The sequence below is a fragment of the Neomonachus schauinslandi genome, chromosome X (genome assembly GCF_002201575.2).
Source record: "Neomonachus schauinslandi chromosome X, ASM220157v2, whole genome shotgun sequence".
Lineage (NCBI taxonomy): Eukaryota > Metazoa > Chordata > Mammalia > Carnivora > Phocidae > Neomonachus > Neomonachus schauinslandi.
In genome coordinates this window covers 95452495-95465046 of record NC_058419.1, presented here as the reverse complement: position 1 = coordinate 95465046, position 12552 = coordinate 95452495, and the positions used below count along the sequence as shown (strand labels likewise).

The 12552-nt window shown below is 38.1% G+C and overlaps 1 protein-coding gene across 1 annotated transcript in view; it reads left to right on the top strand.

The window, feature by feature from the left end:
* CFAP47 (cilia and flagella associated protein 47) overlaps positions 1 to 12552 on the top strand; it is a 506331-nt gene that overhangs the window by 47679 nt on the left and 446100 nt on the right. The window contains exons 11-13 of the mRNA XM_021681266.1: positions 6098 to 6250; positions 6929 to 7115; positions 7213 to 7309. Of these exons, the coding sequence (XP_021536941.1) occupies positions 6098 to 6250; positions 6929 to 7115; positions 7213 to 7309 (437 nt within the window). The remainder of the gene's footprint in view (positions 1 to 6097; positions 6251 to 6928; positions 7116 to 7212; positions 7310 to 12552) is intronic.

Here is a 12552-nt window from a genome sequence, read left to right as displayed (position 1 = left end):
ATTTTGAACAGTTGTGTTTTCATTTTCATTGGTTTCCATGAATTTTTTAAATTCTTCTTTAATTTCCTGGTTGACCCATTCATTCTTTAGTAGGATGCTCTTTAGCCTCCATGTATTTGAGTTCTTTCCGACTTTCTTCTTGTGATTGAGTTCTAGTTTCAAAGCATTGTGGTCCAAAAATATGCAGGGAATGATCCCAATTTTTTGGTACCGGTTGAGACCTGATTTGTTCCCAGGATGTGATCTATTCTGGAGAATGTTCCATGGGCACTGGAGAAGAATGTATATTCTGTTGCTTTGGGATGGAATGTTCTGAATATATCTGTGAAGTCCATTTGGTCCAGTGTGTCATTTAAAGCCTTTATTTCCTTATTGATGTTTTGCTTAGACGATCTGTCCATTTCAGTGAGGGGGATGTTAAAGTCTCCTACTATTATTGTATCGTTGTCGATGTGTTTCTTTGCTTTTGTTATTAATTGGCTTATATAATTGGCTGCTCCCATGTTAGGGGCATAGATATTTACAATTGTTAGATCTTCTTGTTGGATAGACCCTTTTAGTATGATATAGTGCCCTTCCTCCTCTCTTATTATAGTCTTTGGTTTAAAATCTAATTTGTCTGATATAAAGATTGCTACCCCAGCTTTCTTTTGATGTCCATTAGCATGGTAAATGGTTTTCCACCCCCTCACTTTAAAGCTAGAGGTGTCTTTGGGTCTAAAATGAGTCTCTTGCAGACAGCATATCAGTGGGTCTTGTTTTTTTATCCAGTCTGATACCCTGTGTCTTTTGATTGGGGCATTTAGCCCATTTACATGCAGGGTAACTATTGGAAGATATGAATTTAATGCCATTGTACTGCCTGTAAGGTGACTGTTACTGTATATTGTCTCTGTTCCTTTCTGGTCTATGTTACTTTTAGGCTCTGTCTTTGCTTAGAGGACCCCTTTCAATATTTCTTGTAGGGCTGGTTTGGTGTTTGCAGATTCTTTTAGTTTTTGTTTGTCCTGGAAGCTTTTTATCTCTCCTTCTATTTTCAGTGCAGCTTAGCTGGATGTAGTATTCTTGGCTGCATGTTTTTCTCATTTAGTGCTCTGAATATATCATGGCAGTCCTTTCTGGCCTGCCAGGTCTCTGTGGATAGGTCTACTGCCAGTCTAATGTTTCTACCATTGTAGGTTACAGGTCTCTTGTCCTGAGCTGCTTTCAGGATTTTCTCTTTGTCTCTGAGACTTGTGAGTTTTACTATTAGGTGTCAGGGTGTTGACCTATTTTTATTGATTTTGAGGGGGGTTCTCTGTGCCTCCTGGATTTTGATGCCTGTTTCCTTCCCCAAATTAGGGAAGTTCTCTGCTATAATTTGCTCCAGTATACCTTCTGCCCCTCTCTCTCTTTCTTCTTCTTCTGGGATCCCAATTATTCCCATATTGTTTCATCTCTGGTATCACTTATCTCTCGAATTCTGCCCTCATGATCTAGTAGTTGTTTATCTCTCTTTTCCACCGTTTTTAATTGCACCTCATTAATAGCTTTTTGATTTCTCCTTAGATTTTAGTTCTTTTATTTCTCCAGAAAGGGTTTTTCTAGTATTTTCCATGCTTTCCTTAAACCCAGCTAGTATCTTTATAATTGTCATTCTAAACTCTAGTTCCGACATCTTACTAATGTCCATTTTGATTAGGTCCCTGGCAGTCAGTACTGCCTCTTGTTCTTTTTTTTGAGGTAAGTTTTTCCATCTTGTCATTTTGTCCAGAGGAGAATAGATGAATGAGAGAACAACATGCTAACAGGGTAAGAACAACCCCAGAAAAATATACAGTAAACAAATCAGAGGAGACCTTCCAGAAAGTGGTCACTTTTCTGTTCAGAGAGTTGCCGCTATTCTTTTCTTTGATCTCCTGTTGATTTTGTAGGCGTTCAGAATGGTTTGATACCTTTCTAGCTGAATTCCTGGGACCAGACAAAATTTAGGTCTCCTACTCCTCAGCCATCTTACTCCTCCCCTCTCATCTTCAATTTCTTTCATCAGTGTTTTACAGTTTTCAGAGTACAAGTTTTTCACCTCTTTGGTTAGGTTTGTTCCTAGGTATTTTATTATTTTGGTTATAAGTGTAAATGGGATTTTTTTCTTAATACCTCTTTCTGCTGCTTCATTATTAGTTTATAGAAATGCAACAGATTTCTGTACATTGATTTTGTATCCTGTGACTTTACTGAATTTGTATATCAGTTCTAGCAATTTTTTGGTGAAGTCTTTCAGGTTTTCTATATATAATATCATGTCCTCTGCAAATAATGAACATTTTACTTCTTCCTTAACGATTTGAATGCTTTTTATTTCTTTTTGTTGTCTGACTATTGTGGTTAGGACTTCCTGTACCATGTCAAATATGAGTGGTGAGAGTGGATATCCTTGTCTTGTTCCTGACCTTAGGGGAAAAGCTCTGTTTTCCCCATTGGGTATGATATTAGCTGTGGGTTTTTAGTTGATGGCCTTCATTATTTTGAGGTATGTTCCCTCTAAACCTACTTTGTTCAGGGTTTTTATCATGAGTAGATGTTGTACTTTGTCAAATGCTTTTTCTGTGTCTATTGAAATGATCATATGGTTTTTATCCTTTCTCTTACTGATGTGAAATATCACCTTGATTAATTTTTGAATTTTGAACCACCTTTGCAACTGAGGAATAAATCCTACTTGATTGTGGTGAATGATTATTTTCAATGTATTGTTGAATTCAGTTTGCTAGCTTCATGAAGTTTATTCTTTATGGAGCAAATAAGCATTTAGGTATGTTAATAACCAGCTCTTTGTCACTTCAGGTATTTATTTTACTACTTCTTTCCGTTACCTTCCTTTACTCCTTGTTACAGACCTTGAGACTTCAGATATAGGAACCATTTCTAGATTCTAAAGGTGGTTAAGGTTCCTGAAGCCCGAGGGAAGTTTAAATTTCAACAACTGTCTTTTTTTTTGCTTGTTTTAATTTTTTTTTGAATTATAGTTGACACGCAGTATCATATTAGTTTCAGGTGTACATCATATTGATTTGACAATTGTATACAGTAGGCAGTGCTTATAAGTGTAGCTATCATCTGTTATCATACAATGTTATTGCAGTATTATTGACAATATTTTCTATGCTATAGTTTTCATCTCTGTGACTTATTTATTTTATAACCAGCAATTTGTACTGCTTTTATCCCCTGCACCTATATTACCCATTCCCCTTCCTCTTACCCATTACCCTTCCTCTTCCCTGGCAACCACCAGTTTGTTCTCTGTATTTGTGAGTATTTCTGTTTTTCTGTTTTGTTTTTTAGATTTTACATATAAGTGAAATCATATGGCATTTGTCTTTTGCTGTCTGACTTATTTCACTTAGCATAATTCCCTAGGTCCATCCACTATTGCTAATGGCAAGATTTCATTCTTTATGGGTCAGTATAATATTCTATTATGTGTATATACATATATGTGTATATATATATGTATTACATCTTATTTATTCATGCATCTATTCATGGACACTTAGATTTCTTCCATATCTTGGCTATTGCATATATCTTTTTGAATTAGTGTTTTTGTTTTCTTTGGGTAAATACCCAGAAGTGGAATTACTGGGTTTTATGGAATTTCTATTTTTATTTATATTTTTTTTAAAAGGATTTGTATTTGTTTCTTTTTTTTTTAAAGACTTTATTTATTTTTTGACAGAGAGAGACAGTGAAAGAGGGAACACAAGCAGGGGAGAGGGAGAGGGAGAAGCAGGCTTTCTGCGGAGCAGGGAGTCCGATGCGAGGCTCGATCCCAGGACCCTGAGATCAGGACCTGAGCCGAAGGCAGATGCTTAACGACTGAGCCACTGAGGCGCCCCATATTTTTATTCTTTTGAGGAACTTCCATACCATTTTCCACAGTGGTTATACTAATTTACATTCACACCAACAGTGCAGGACGGTTCCCTTTTTTCTACATCCTCATCAATACTTATCATCTCTTGTGTTTTTATTTTTTATTTTTTTTAAAGATTTTATTTATTTATTTGACACAGAAAGAGTGAGAGAGAGAGCGAGAGAGAGAGAGAGCATAAGCAGGGGGAGTGGCAGGCAGGCAGAGGGAGAAGCAGGCTCTCTGCTGAGCAAGGAGCCCGATGCGGGACTCGATCCCAGGACCCTGGGATCATGACCTGAGCCGAAGGCAGCCGCTTAACTGACTGTGCCACCCAGGCGCCCCTCTTGTGTTTTTAATACTATCCATCCTGACTTGCATAAGGTGACATCTCATTGTGGTTTTGATTTTTATTTCCCTGATTATAAGGGGTGTTGAACACATTTTCATGAGTCTGTTTGCCCTCTGTATGTCTTCTCTGGGATAATGTCTATTCCAGTCATCTGCCCATTTTTAAATTGGATTATTTGGGGGTTTTTTTGTGTTGAGTTGTATAAGTTCTTTATATAATTTGGATATTAACCCCTCATTGCACATATCATTTCCAAATATCTTCTCCCATTCAGTAGGTTGCTTTTTCATTTTGTTGATGGTTTTCTTCACTGTGCAAAAGCTTTTTAGTTTGATGTAATCAAATAGTTTATTTTTACTTTTGTTTCCCTTGCCTGAGGAGACATAACCTGAAAAATACTGCTAAGGCTGATGTCAAAGAGATTAGTGCCTATGTTTTCTTTTAGGAGTTTTATGGCTTCAAGCCTCACATTTAGATTTTTAATCCATTTTGAGTATTTTTGTGTATGGTGTAAGAGAGTGGTCCAGTTTCATTCTTTTGCATGTAGCTGTCCTGTTTTCCCAGCACCGTTTATTGAAGAGACTGTCTTTTCGTCATTGTATGTTCTTGCTCCCTTTGTGGAAGATTAATTGAGTGTATAAGGATGGGTTTATTTCTGGGCTATTTTTTCCATTGATCTATGTGTCTGTTTTTTGCCAGTACCATACTCTTTTGATTATTATAGCTTTGTGGTTTATCTTGAAATCTGGAACTGTGATACCTCCAGGTTTGTTCTTCTCAAGATTGCTTTGGTTCTTGGGGGTCTTTTCAACAACAGTTTTTGAATAGCAGAGCATTTATTTCTCTCTTATTGCCTCTCATAAAGAGTGTCATTCAGTTAAAGTTATCTTACTGTAACCATCGAGGACTTGTTGAAAACAGGGAGAAATATTAAATTTCATTTGACCGTATGACTAATAGATTCATACTTGAGTTAATTATTGAGGGTAAGAATCTTAATGATTGATAAAATCTGTTGAGTATTGAGGCAGACCAAGGTCAGAAGATATGAATAATTGTACATTTTGTTTTTATGGAAAAATATGGTGGGTGAAAGGAAGAGCATGAACTCAGATGAGTGATCATGAGATATAAAGTAGATGTACTTCATTTATGGATTGGTTTCTCTTTATCGATTTACCATTGATGGTTCTTTCATAAGCTCTGAGATGTTAAAAAAGTAATGTGTTTTAAAAAAAGGATTTATGATTTTATATATATATACTTCTGTAATTTTTGTCACAGTCATTTGAAAGTATCTACCTCTTAGGAAACACTAATCAGATTCAGATCTAGTCCCATGTGTAACTCTAGAACTCTCCATTTTTTTTTTAAAGATTTTATTTATTTTTTAACAGCGAGAGACACAGTGAGAGACGAACACAAGCAGGGAGAGTGGGAGAGGGAGATGCAGGCTTCCCGCTGAGCAGGGAGCCCGATGTGGGGCTCGATCCCAGGACCCTGAGATCATGACCTGAGCCGAAGGCAGACGCTTAATGACTGAGCCACCCAGGCGCCCCACTCTAGAACTCTCCAAATTGCTTACTTGACTGATTCCTGAAGAGTAGTTTTAGAGTAGGCACCATTGTTTGGCAGTGACCTTAGGAATTTTCTCTAATTAGGTTAGGAAGAAAATTAGATCTTCTAGTTCTGTATGTCATAATGTCTTGCCATGTAAGAGGATATGAGGGAAAGGACTAGAACCTGCCTTCTTCACCATTCTGTGCTTAGCCGCTAGCATAGGAGATGCTCAATAAAGACTGAATCAATGCATATATATATTTAAATATTGACATAAGTTGCTTATCTTGTAGGACGATTTTCACAAAGATTCCAAGGTATAACTATGTGGATCCTGATTTCACATATACTAAATTTGAGAAAATTGAAAAGCAAGCACATGAAAATTATTATGCAAGATACATTAAACATTTAAGAAGTGCGCGCCTGCGGAAACAAGCAGAGAGGTAAAGGTCACCTCCTCAAACAGTATGAAACGGATCGTGGTGCCTGCGGAGCCAGATTTTTTTTCTTTACTCCTTAGTTTCTTTTTAGTGAATTAAGTGACCTTTTCATATATGAAAATAGCGAAAGCTTGATCTCCTTTAACTGCAGTTATTTCCTTCTTTCCTTTTGGTTCGGGAATGTCTTAACGTTGTTTTGTTTCCCCAGAAGCAGTTCTTGAGATGGGTTCCAACACAGTGTTCTTTTAGGAGAGACAAGATGAGGGAAGCACGATAGGGCAGGGGAGGGAACTGAGAAATGATATGTTTCAGGTAAGGCTTACACTCAGCCTGATGCCTAGGGTCTCTTGAAGCATAAATTATGCCACGTAGATGTTCCTGTGTTGTGCCAAAGGGGTTTTCTTTTTTTTTTTTTTTTTCTTTTAAAGGGGTTCCTTTCTGCTGTCAGCCATTGATTGTGAGCTGTCCTTGGTTGTGGTGGGGTGGGCCTGACTTCCTTGGTGAGGTCTTTGAGAATGGGGTCTTCTCAGCAGAAGGTAATTTTATGCAGATCAGCGCCTCATTCTTCCTAAGTGGTTCTGAGTGTGTCAGCAGCAGCATGAGCAATGGGGAATGTTGGGATTTGCCAGTGTATTTTCTAAAACCCTTGGCCTCAATTAGTTATTACTGTGATTTCAATAGGGAAGGCATGGATTCATATAATGATACAGACATAGGATTACAGCCAGCGTCCGGTCTAAAGTCACCTTCACTCTCCGAAACGGAAATAGAAGAGGAATTATATTCAGCAAAGTGTCTGATTAAACCTAACCAATTACTAAATACCAGAAATATAGAATCCAAGGAGACGAAAGCTCTGAGAAGAAAGGCATGTGCAATATTTTACATTCCATTAAGTCATGAAAATTCTTAAAATATCTTTTGCTAATATTGAATATTAATCTTGGAGTAACATTTTCCCACAGGTTCTCAAAGGACTTAAATCGGACCCATCCACGCCCCATGAAAAACATGATTGCAGCTTAATTTTGACACCAAAGCAAATTCATCAAGTAATTGTTGGTAAGAATATATCAAAAGCTATTAAAGCCTTTGTTTTTTTAACAGGTTTATTGGAGCATAATTTATATTCCATAAAATTGACCTGTTTAAAGTATGCAAGTCAGTGAATTTTAGTAAGTTTATGGGATTATGCAACCATCATCATAATTCAATTTTAGAATGCTGCCAATCACCCTCAGGACCATATGTACTTACTCCCAAATCCCACCCCTAGCCCCAGGCAACCGTTAATCAATTTTCTCTCACTGTGGATTTGCCTCTTCTGAACATTTCATGTAAAAGGAATCGTACAATATGTGGTCTTTCATATATTGCAGCTTTTACTTAGCATAATGATTTTGAGGTTCATCCAATAGGTATAAATAGGTATAAATATTTTCTTCCTTTTTATGTCTAAATAGCATTTCATTTTATGGGAGTACCACATTTTGTTTATCCATTTACCAGTTGATGGACACGAGCTGTTTTCAGTTTGAGCTATTGTGAATAATGTTGCTATAAATGTTCGCATATAATTCTTTGAACATATGTTTTCATTTCTTTTGGTTAGATTCCTAGGAGTGGAATTGCTGAGTTGTGTGGTAAATTCCTGTCTAACATTTCAAGAAACTGCCAAAAACTTTCCAAAGTGCACCAAGTTACAGTCCCACCAACAGTGCACGAGGGTTACGATTACTCCACGTTCTCACCAGCAGATGTTATTTTCTGTCTTTCTTGATTATAGCCGTCCTGGTGGTGTGAAATGTTCTCACTGTGTTTTGATTTGCATTTTCCTCGTGACTAGGGTATAGAATATATTTTCATGCATTTAAATTGACATAAATGTATATCTCCTTTGGAGGAATGTCTTTCAAATTCTTAGCCCAATTTTTTTTTTTTTAAAGATTTTATTTATTTATTTGAGAGAGAGAGAATGAGAGACAGAGAGCAGGAGAGGGAGGAGGGTCAGAGGGAGGAGAAGCAGACTCCCCGCCGAGCAGGGAGCCCGATGCAGGACTCAATCCCGGGACTCCAGGATCATGACCTGAGCCGAAGGCAGACGCTTAACCATCTGAGCCACCCAGGCGCCCCCTTAGCCCAATTTTTAATTTGAACATTTGCCTTCTTATTGCAGAGTTGTAAGTATTGTTTATATATTCTGGATACAAGTCCTTTATCAGATATATGATTTCCAACGTCTGTGGCTTGTTTTTGTTTTTTAGTTTTTAAATAGTGTTGTTTAAAGCACAGAAGTTTTTATTTAAGTGAAATTGAATTTATCGTTTTTTAAAAAAAATTTATTATAATTTTTTTTCTTTTGTAGATCATGCTTTTGATTTCATACCCAAGAAATCTGTAGCTAACTCAGTGTCACAAACATTTTCTCTTGTTTTCTTCTAAAATGTTTATAATTTTTGATCTTACATTTAGTACTACAATTCTGTTTGGGTTAATTTTTATGTATGTTGTGAGTTAAGAGTCTAAATTCATATTGTTGTATGTGGCTGTTCAATTGTCTTAGCAACATTTGTTGAAAATACTATAATTCCTCATTGAATTAATTGCCTTAGCACCCTTGTTGAAAATCAATCAACCATATATATCAGGCTTTATTTCTAGTCTCAGTTCTGTTCCGTTGATCTGTATGTCTGTCCTTATGACAGTTCTACATTGTCTTTGGTACTGTGCCTTTAGAGTAAGTTTTGAAATCGGTTAAGTGTAAATCCTCCAAATTTGCTCCTTTTTCAAGGTTGCTTTGGTTATTATGGATATAAATCAGAGTTTATTAAGACCCTCTCTGTCTTGCTTCTGGATCTCTTGCTTGTCCCAATCAGTATTGAAACCTCAGGTCATGATGTTGACCTTATCTGAATGTTTGCCGTTGAGATAATTATAATTTTGACAACATCCCTAGGCATGAGTTAAGAAACAAGTGACAGGGGCGCATAGGTAGCTTAGTCGGTTAAGCGTCTGCCTTCGGCTTGGGTCATGATCCTGGAGTATGAGATCGAGCCCCGCATTGGGCCCCCTGCTCAGCGGGGAGTCTGCTTCTCCCTCTCCTTCTTCCTTGCTCGTTCTCTCTCTCAAATAAATAAATAAAATCTTAAAAAAAAAAAAAAAAAACAAGTGACAATTCCCTTGCGGAGGTGTTAAACAGTATCCCTCCCTAGGTCATTTTCACTATTAAAAGATGATTATGGTTAAAGAAATAGTAGTCTATACTAGTCTGCAGAGGAAGTTTGTATTTAATTCTAGGCAGGATTAGGGTGGCCCTGAGGAAGATGTGGGCAGAAGATGATTAATTGGTATGGATGTGCTGATTCTCCCTCTAGGGAGAACTCAGTGCACAAAACACCAAATACCAATTCTTTTGTTATCCAGACTAAAGGTGCAAGGTCAGAGGCAACACAATGGGAAGTGCTTAAATAGCTGGGTGGTGATGGCTTGGTCTGGCTAGTCAGTGGCCAAGTCTCAGATCAGTGAGGACTGTGGGAAATGCCCAAACCAGGATCTGGCTTCTGGGGAAAGCGGGTGACATGGACTGGCAAAAAGAGTTGGAATCTCCCCCCATTCACTGAGGTTCTGAATGGGAAATAGGACTCTGTGCTGTAAGAGCACTAGAGCTAAACCTCCCTGCCACACAGTGACAGTGAGGCCCTTGGGCATGGCAGACTGGGAACTCATTAGTTCATTGCCTGTCTGGAGTTGTGGATGCAGTTCATTTCAGGTTAAATGTCATTTACTGTGCCTCTCTTTTGTGCCAGGCATGTGATGGGTACCGGGGTTTATAGTCCCAGGGACTTACTTTCATTATTGGGTGTTACATGCTCTGTGTCTTCCAAATTGGTGACTGATTAATCAGATAAGCAAATCTATACAGATTCAAAAGGAGCAAAGTTAGAAGGCAATGTCCAGTGTCTCTTCTACAACTCCTCCACCAGCTTCTCTCCCTTCTTCAACTGGTGTCCTGAGTATTTTAATAATGACCCTTTCTCTGGGGACGGGGTCCCTGTGTGAGTTTCCAAGGTCAGCAACTGCGATGGTGGGAATTTTGTATCACTCTCATTTTTATACCTTGAAGGTGTTTTTTGAGCCTCTGCACAGAACGGGGACTGGCACGATCAATGGAGATTACAATTTCAGAAAATTTTGCTCTGTATTTATATTTTAGAAAAGTGAAGTGGGGACCCCTGGGTGGCTCAGTCCGTTCAGCATCTGACTCTTCAGCTCTTGATCTCAGGGTCGTGAGATCGAGCACCACGTCGGGCTCCAACTCTGGGCTTGGAGCCTGCTTCAGATTCTCTCTCTCTCCCTCTCTCTGTCTTTCTCCCGCTTCCTCTCTCTCTTTCTCTCTCTCTCTCAAAAAAAAAAAAAGTGATTATCAAGAGACATAGTGGAGGATTTGGAGATTAATTGAATCAGTTAGTGAAAACTGTTGTCGAGGGGCGCCTGGGTGGCTCAGTTGGTTGGGCAGCTGCCTTTGGCTCGGGTCATAATCTCCAGGTTCCGGGATCAAGTGCTACATCGGGCTCCCTGCTCAGTGGGGAGTCTGCTTCTCTCTCTGCCTCTTCTGCTCCCCCTCCTTGTGCTCTCATGCTTGGGCATGTGTGATCTCTCTCTCAAATAAATAAAATCTTAAAAAAAAAAAAAAAGGAAAGAGAACTGTTATAGAGTCTGGGTTACATTGGATGTTGTGCAGGGAGTATTGTTTACTTCATCAGCAAATGTCCAGTCACTTTGGTTTTAAGTTACCACTTATTGATATATAAGCCAGACATTGTGTTGAGCAATGTATAAACATGATCTTATTTAATCCTTCAAATGATGTAAGCAACTTATAAGGTAATTGCTTTTACTTCCATTTTAGAGATGAGTAAAGTGAAGCCCAGAGAGGTGATAAACCTTAATCAAATTGCTCAGTATTTAGTGGAAAGGAGCGGATTTGAAATTGGGTTTCTCTAGCCACACTCTTTAAATTAAAATAATTAATTAATTAATTTAGAGAGCTTGGGCAGGGGGGAGGGGCAGAGGGTGAGGAAGAGAGAGAATCTCAAGCCAACTCCGCACTGAGCATGGAGCCCGACTGGGGGCTTGATCTTACGACCCTGAGATCCATGACCTGGGCTGAAACCAAGAGTCAGACACTTTACCTACTGAGCCACCCAGGTGCCCCTCTACACACACTTTCTATCTCAATTTCTCTTTCCCTTCCTCTTTCACAACCTGTATTTTTCTCTACAGTATTTGTCTCAGCTTCTTCCCCAACTTCCTTTATGTCTACTTCAACAGTATTGTTAAATCAGAATCTAGAATTCTGTATCTGTTTTCATAAAACATATTAGTCTGCAGTTTTGCTTTTTTAAAGTTCGTTTTTACTATCTTTGTTGTAATGTAATGTTGGCCTCATAAACTGAGTTCAGAGACTTAGGAAATGTTCATTCCTTTACTATATTCTGAAAGAGATTATGTTGAATTGTTTTTCAAATGTTAGAGTTCTTCATAGTAACCATCTGGGAAAGGAGAGTTCATTTTCAGAGGATGTTTAATTACAAATTCAATTTCTTTAATAGTTGTAGGACCATTCAGATAATCTATGCCATTTTAGGAGAGTTTTGGTAGTTTGTGGTTTTTCTGGAATTGATCCCCTCCATAAAGATATCCCATTTATGTGCATAGAATTGTTCATAGCATTCCCAAATTATCCCTTTATTGTCTAGGTTAGAAACATCTGTAGTGATATAGCCTCTCTTCTTCTTAATATTGAGAATTTATGTTTTTCTTGTTATTTTCCTTTCTCAGTCTCAGTGGAGGTTTATCAACTTTATTGGTCATTTCAAAGAACCAGCGTTTGGTTTCATTGATTTTCTCTATAGTTTTACTGTTTTTAATTTTAATGACTTCTTATATTTGTCATTTCCTCCTATTTGCTTTGGATTGCTCTTTTTTTTTCCTAATTTCTTGAGGTAGAAGCTTAAATTATTGATTTATACCCTTCTTTTTTTTCCTTTTAAATATTTTATTTATTTATTTGAGAGAGAGTGACAGAGATAGTGAGAAAGCGCACAGTGGGGAAGAGAGGGAGAAGCAGGTTCCCCACTGAGCAGGGAACCTGATGCGGGGCTCGATCCCAGGATCCCGGGATCATGACCTGAGCCAAAGGCAGAGGCTTAACCGACTGAGCCACCCAGGCGCCCCTACCCTTTTTATTTTTTCTAATATAATCATTTAGTGCTATGCATTTCTCACTAAACAGTACTTTAGCT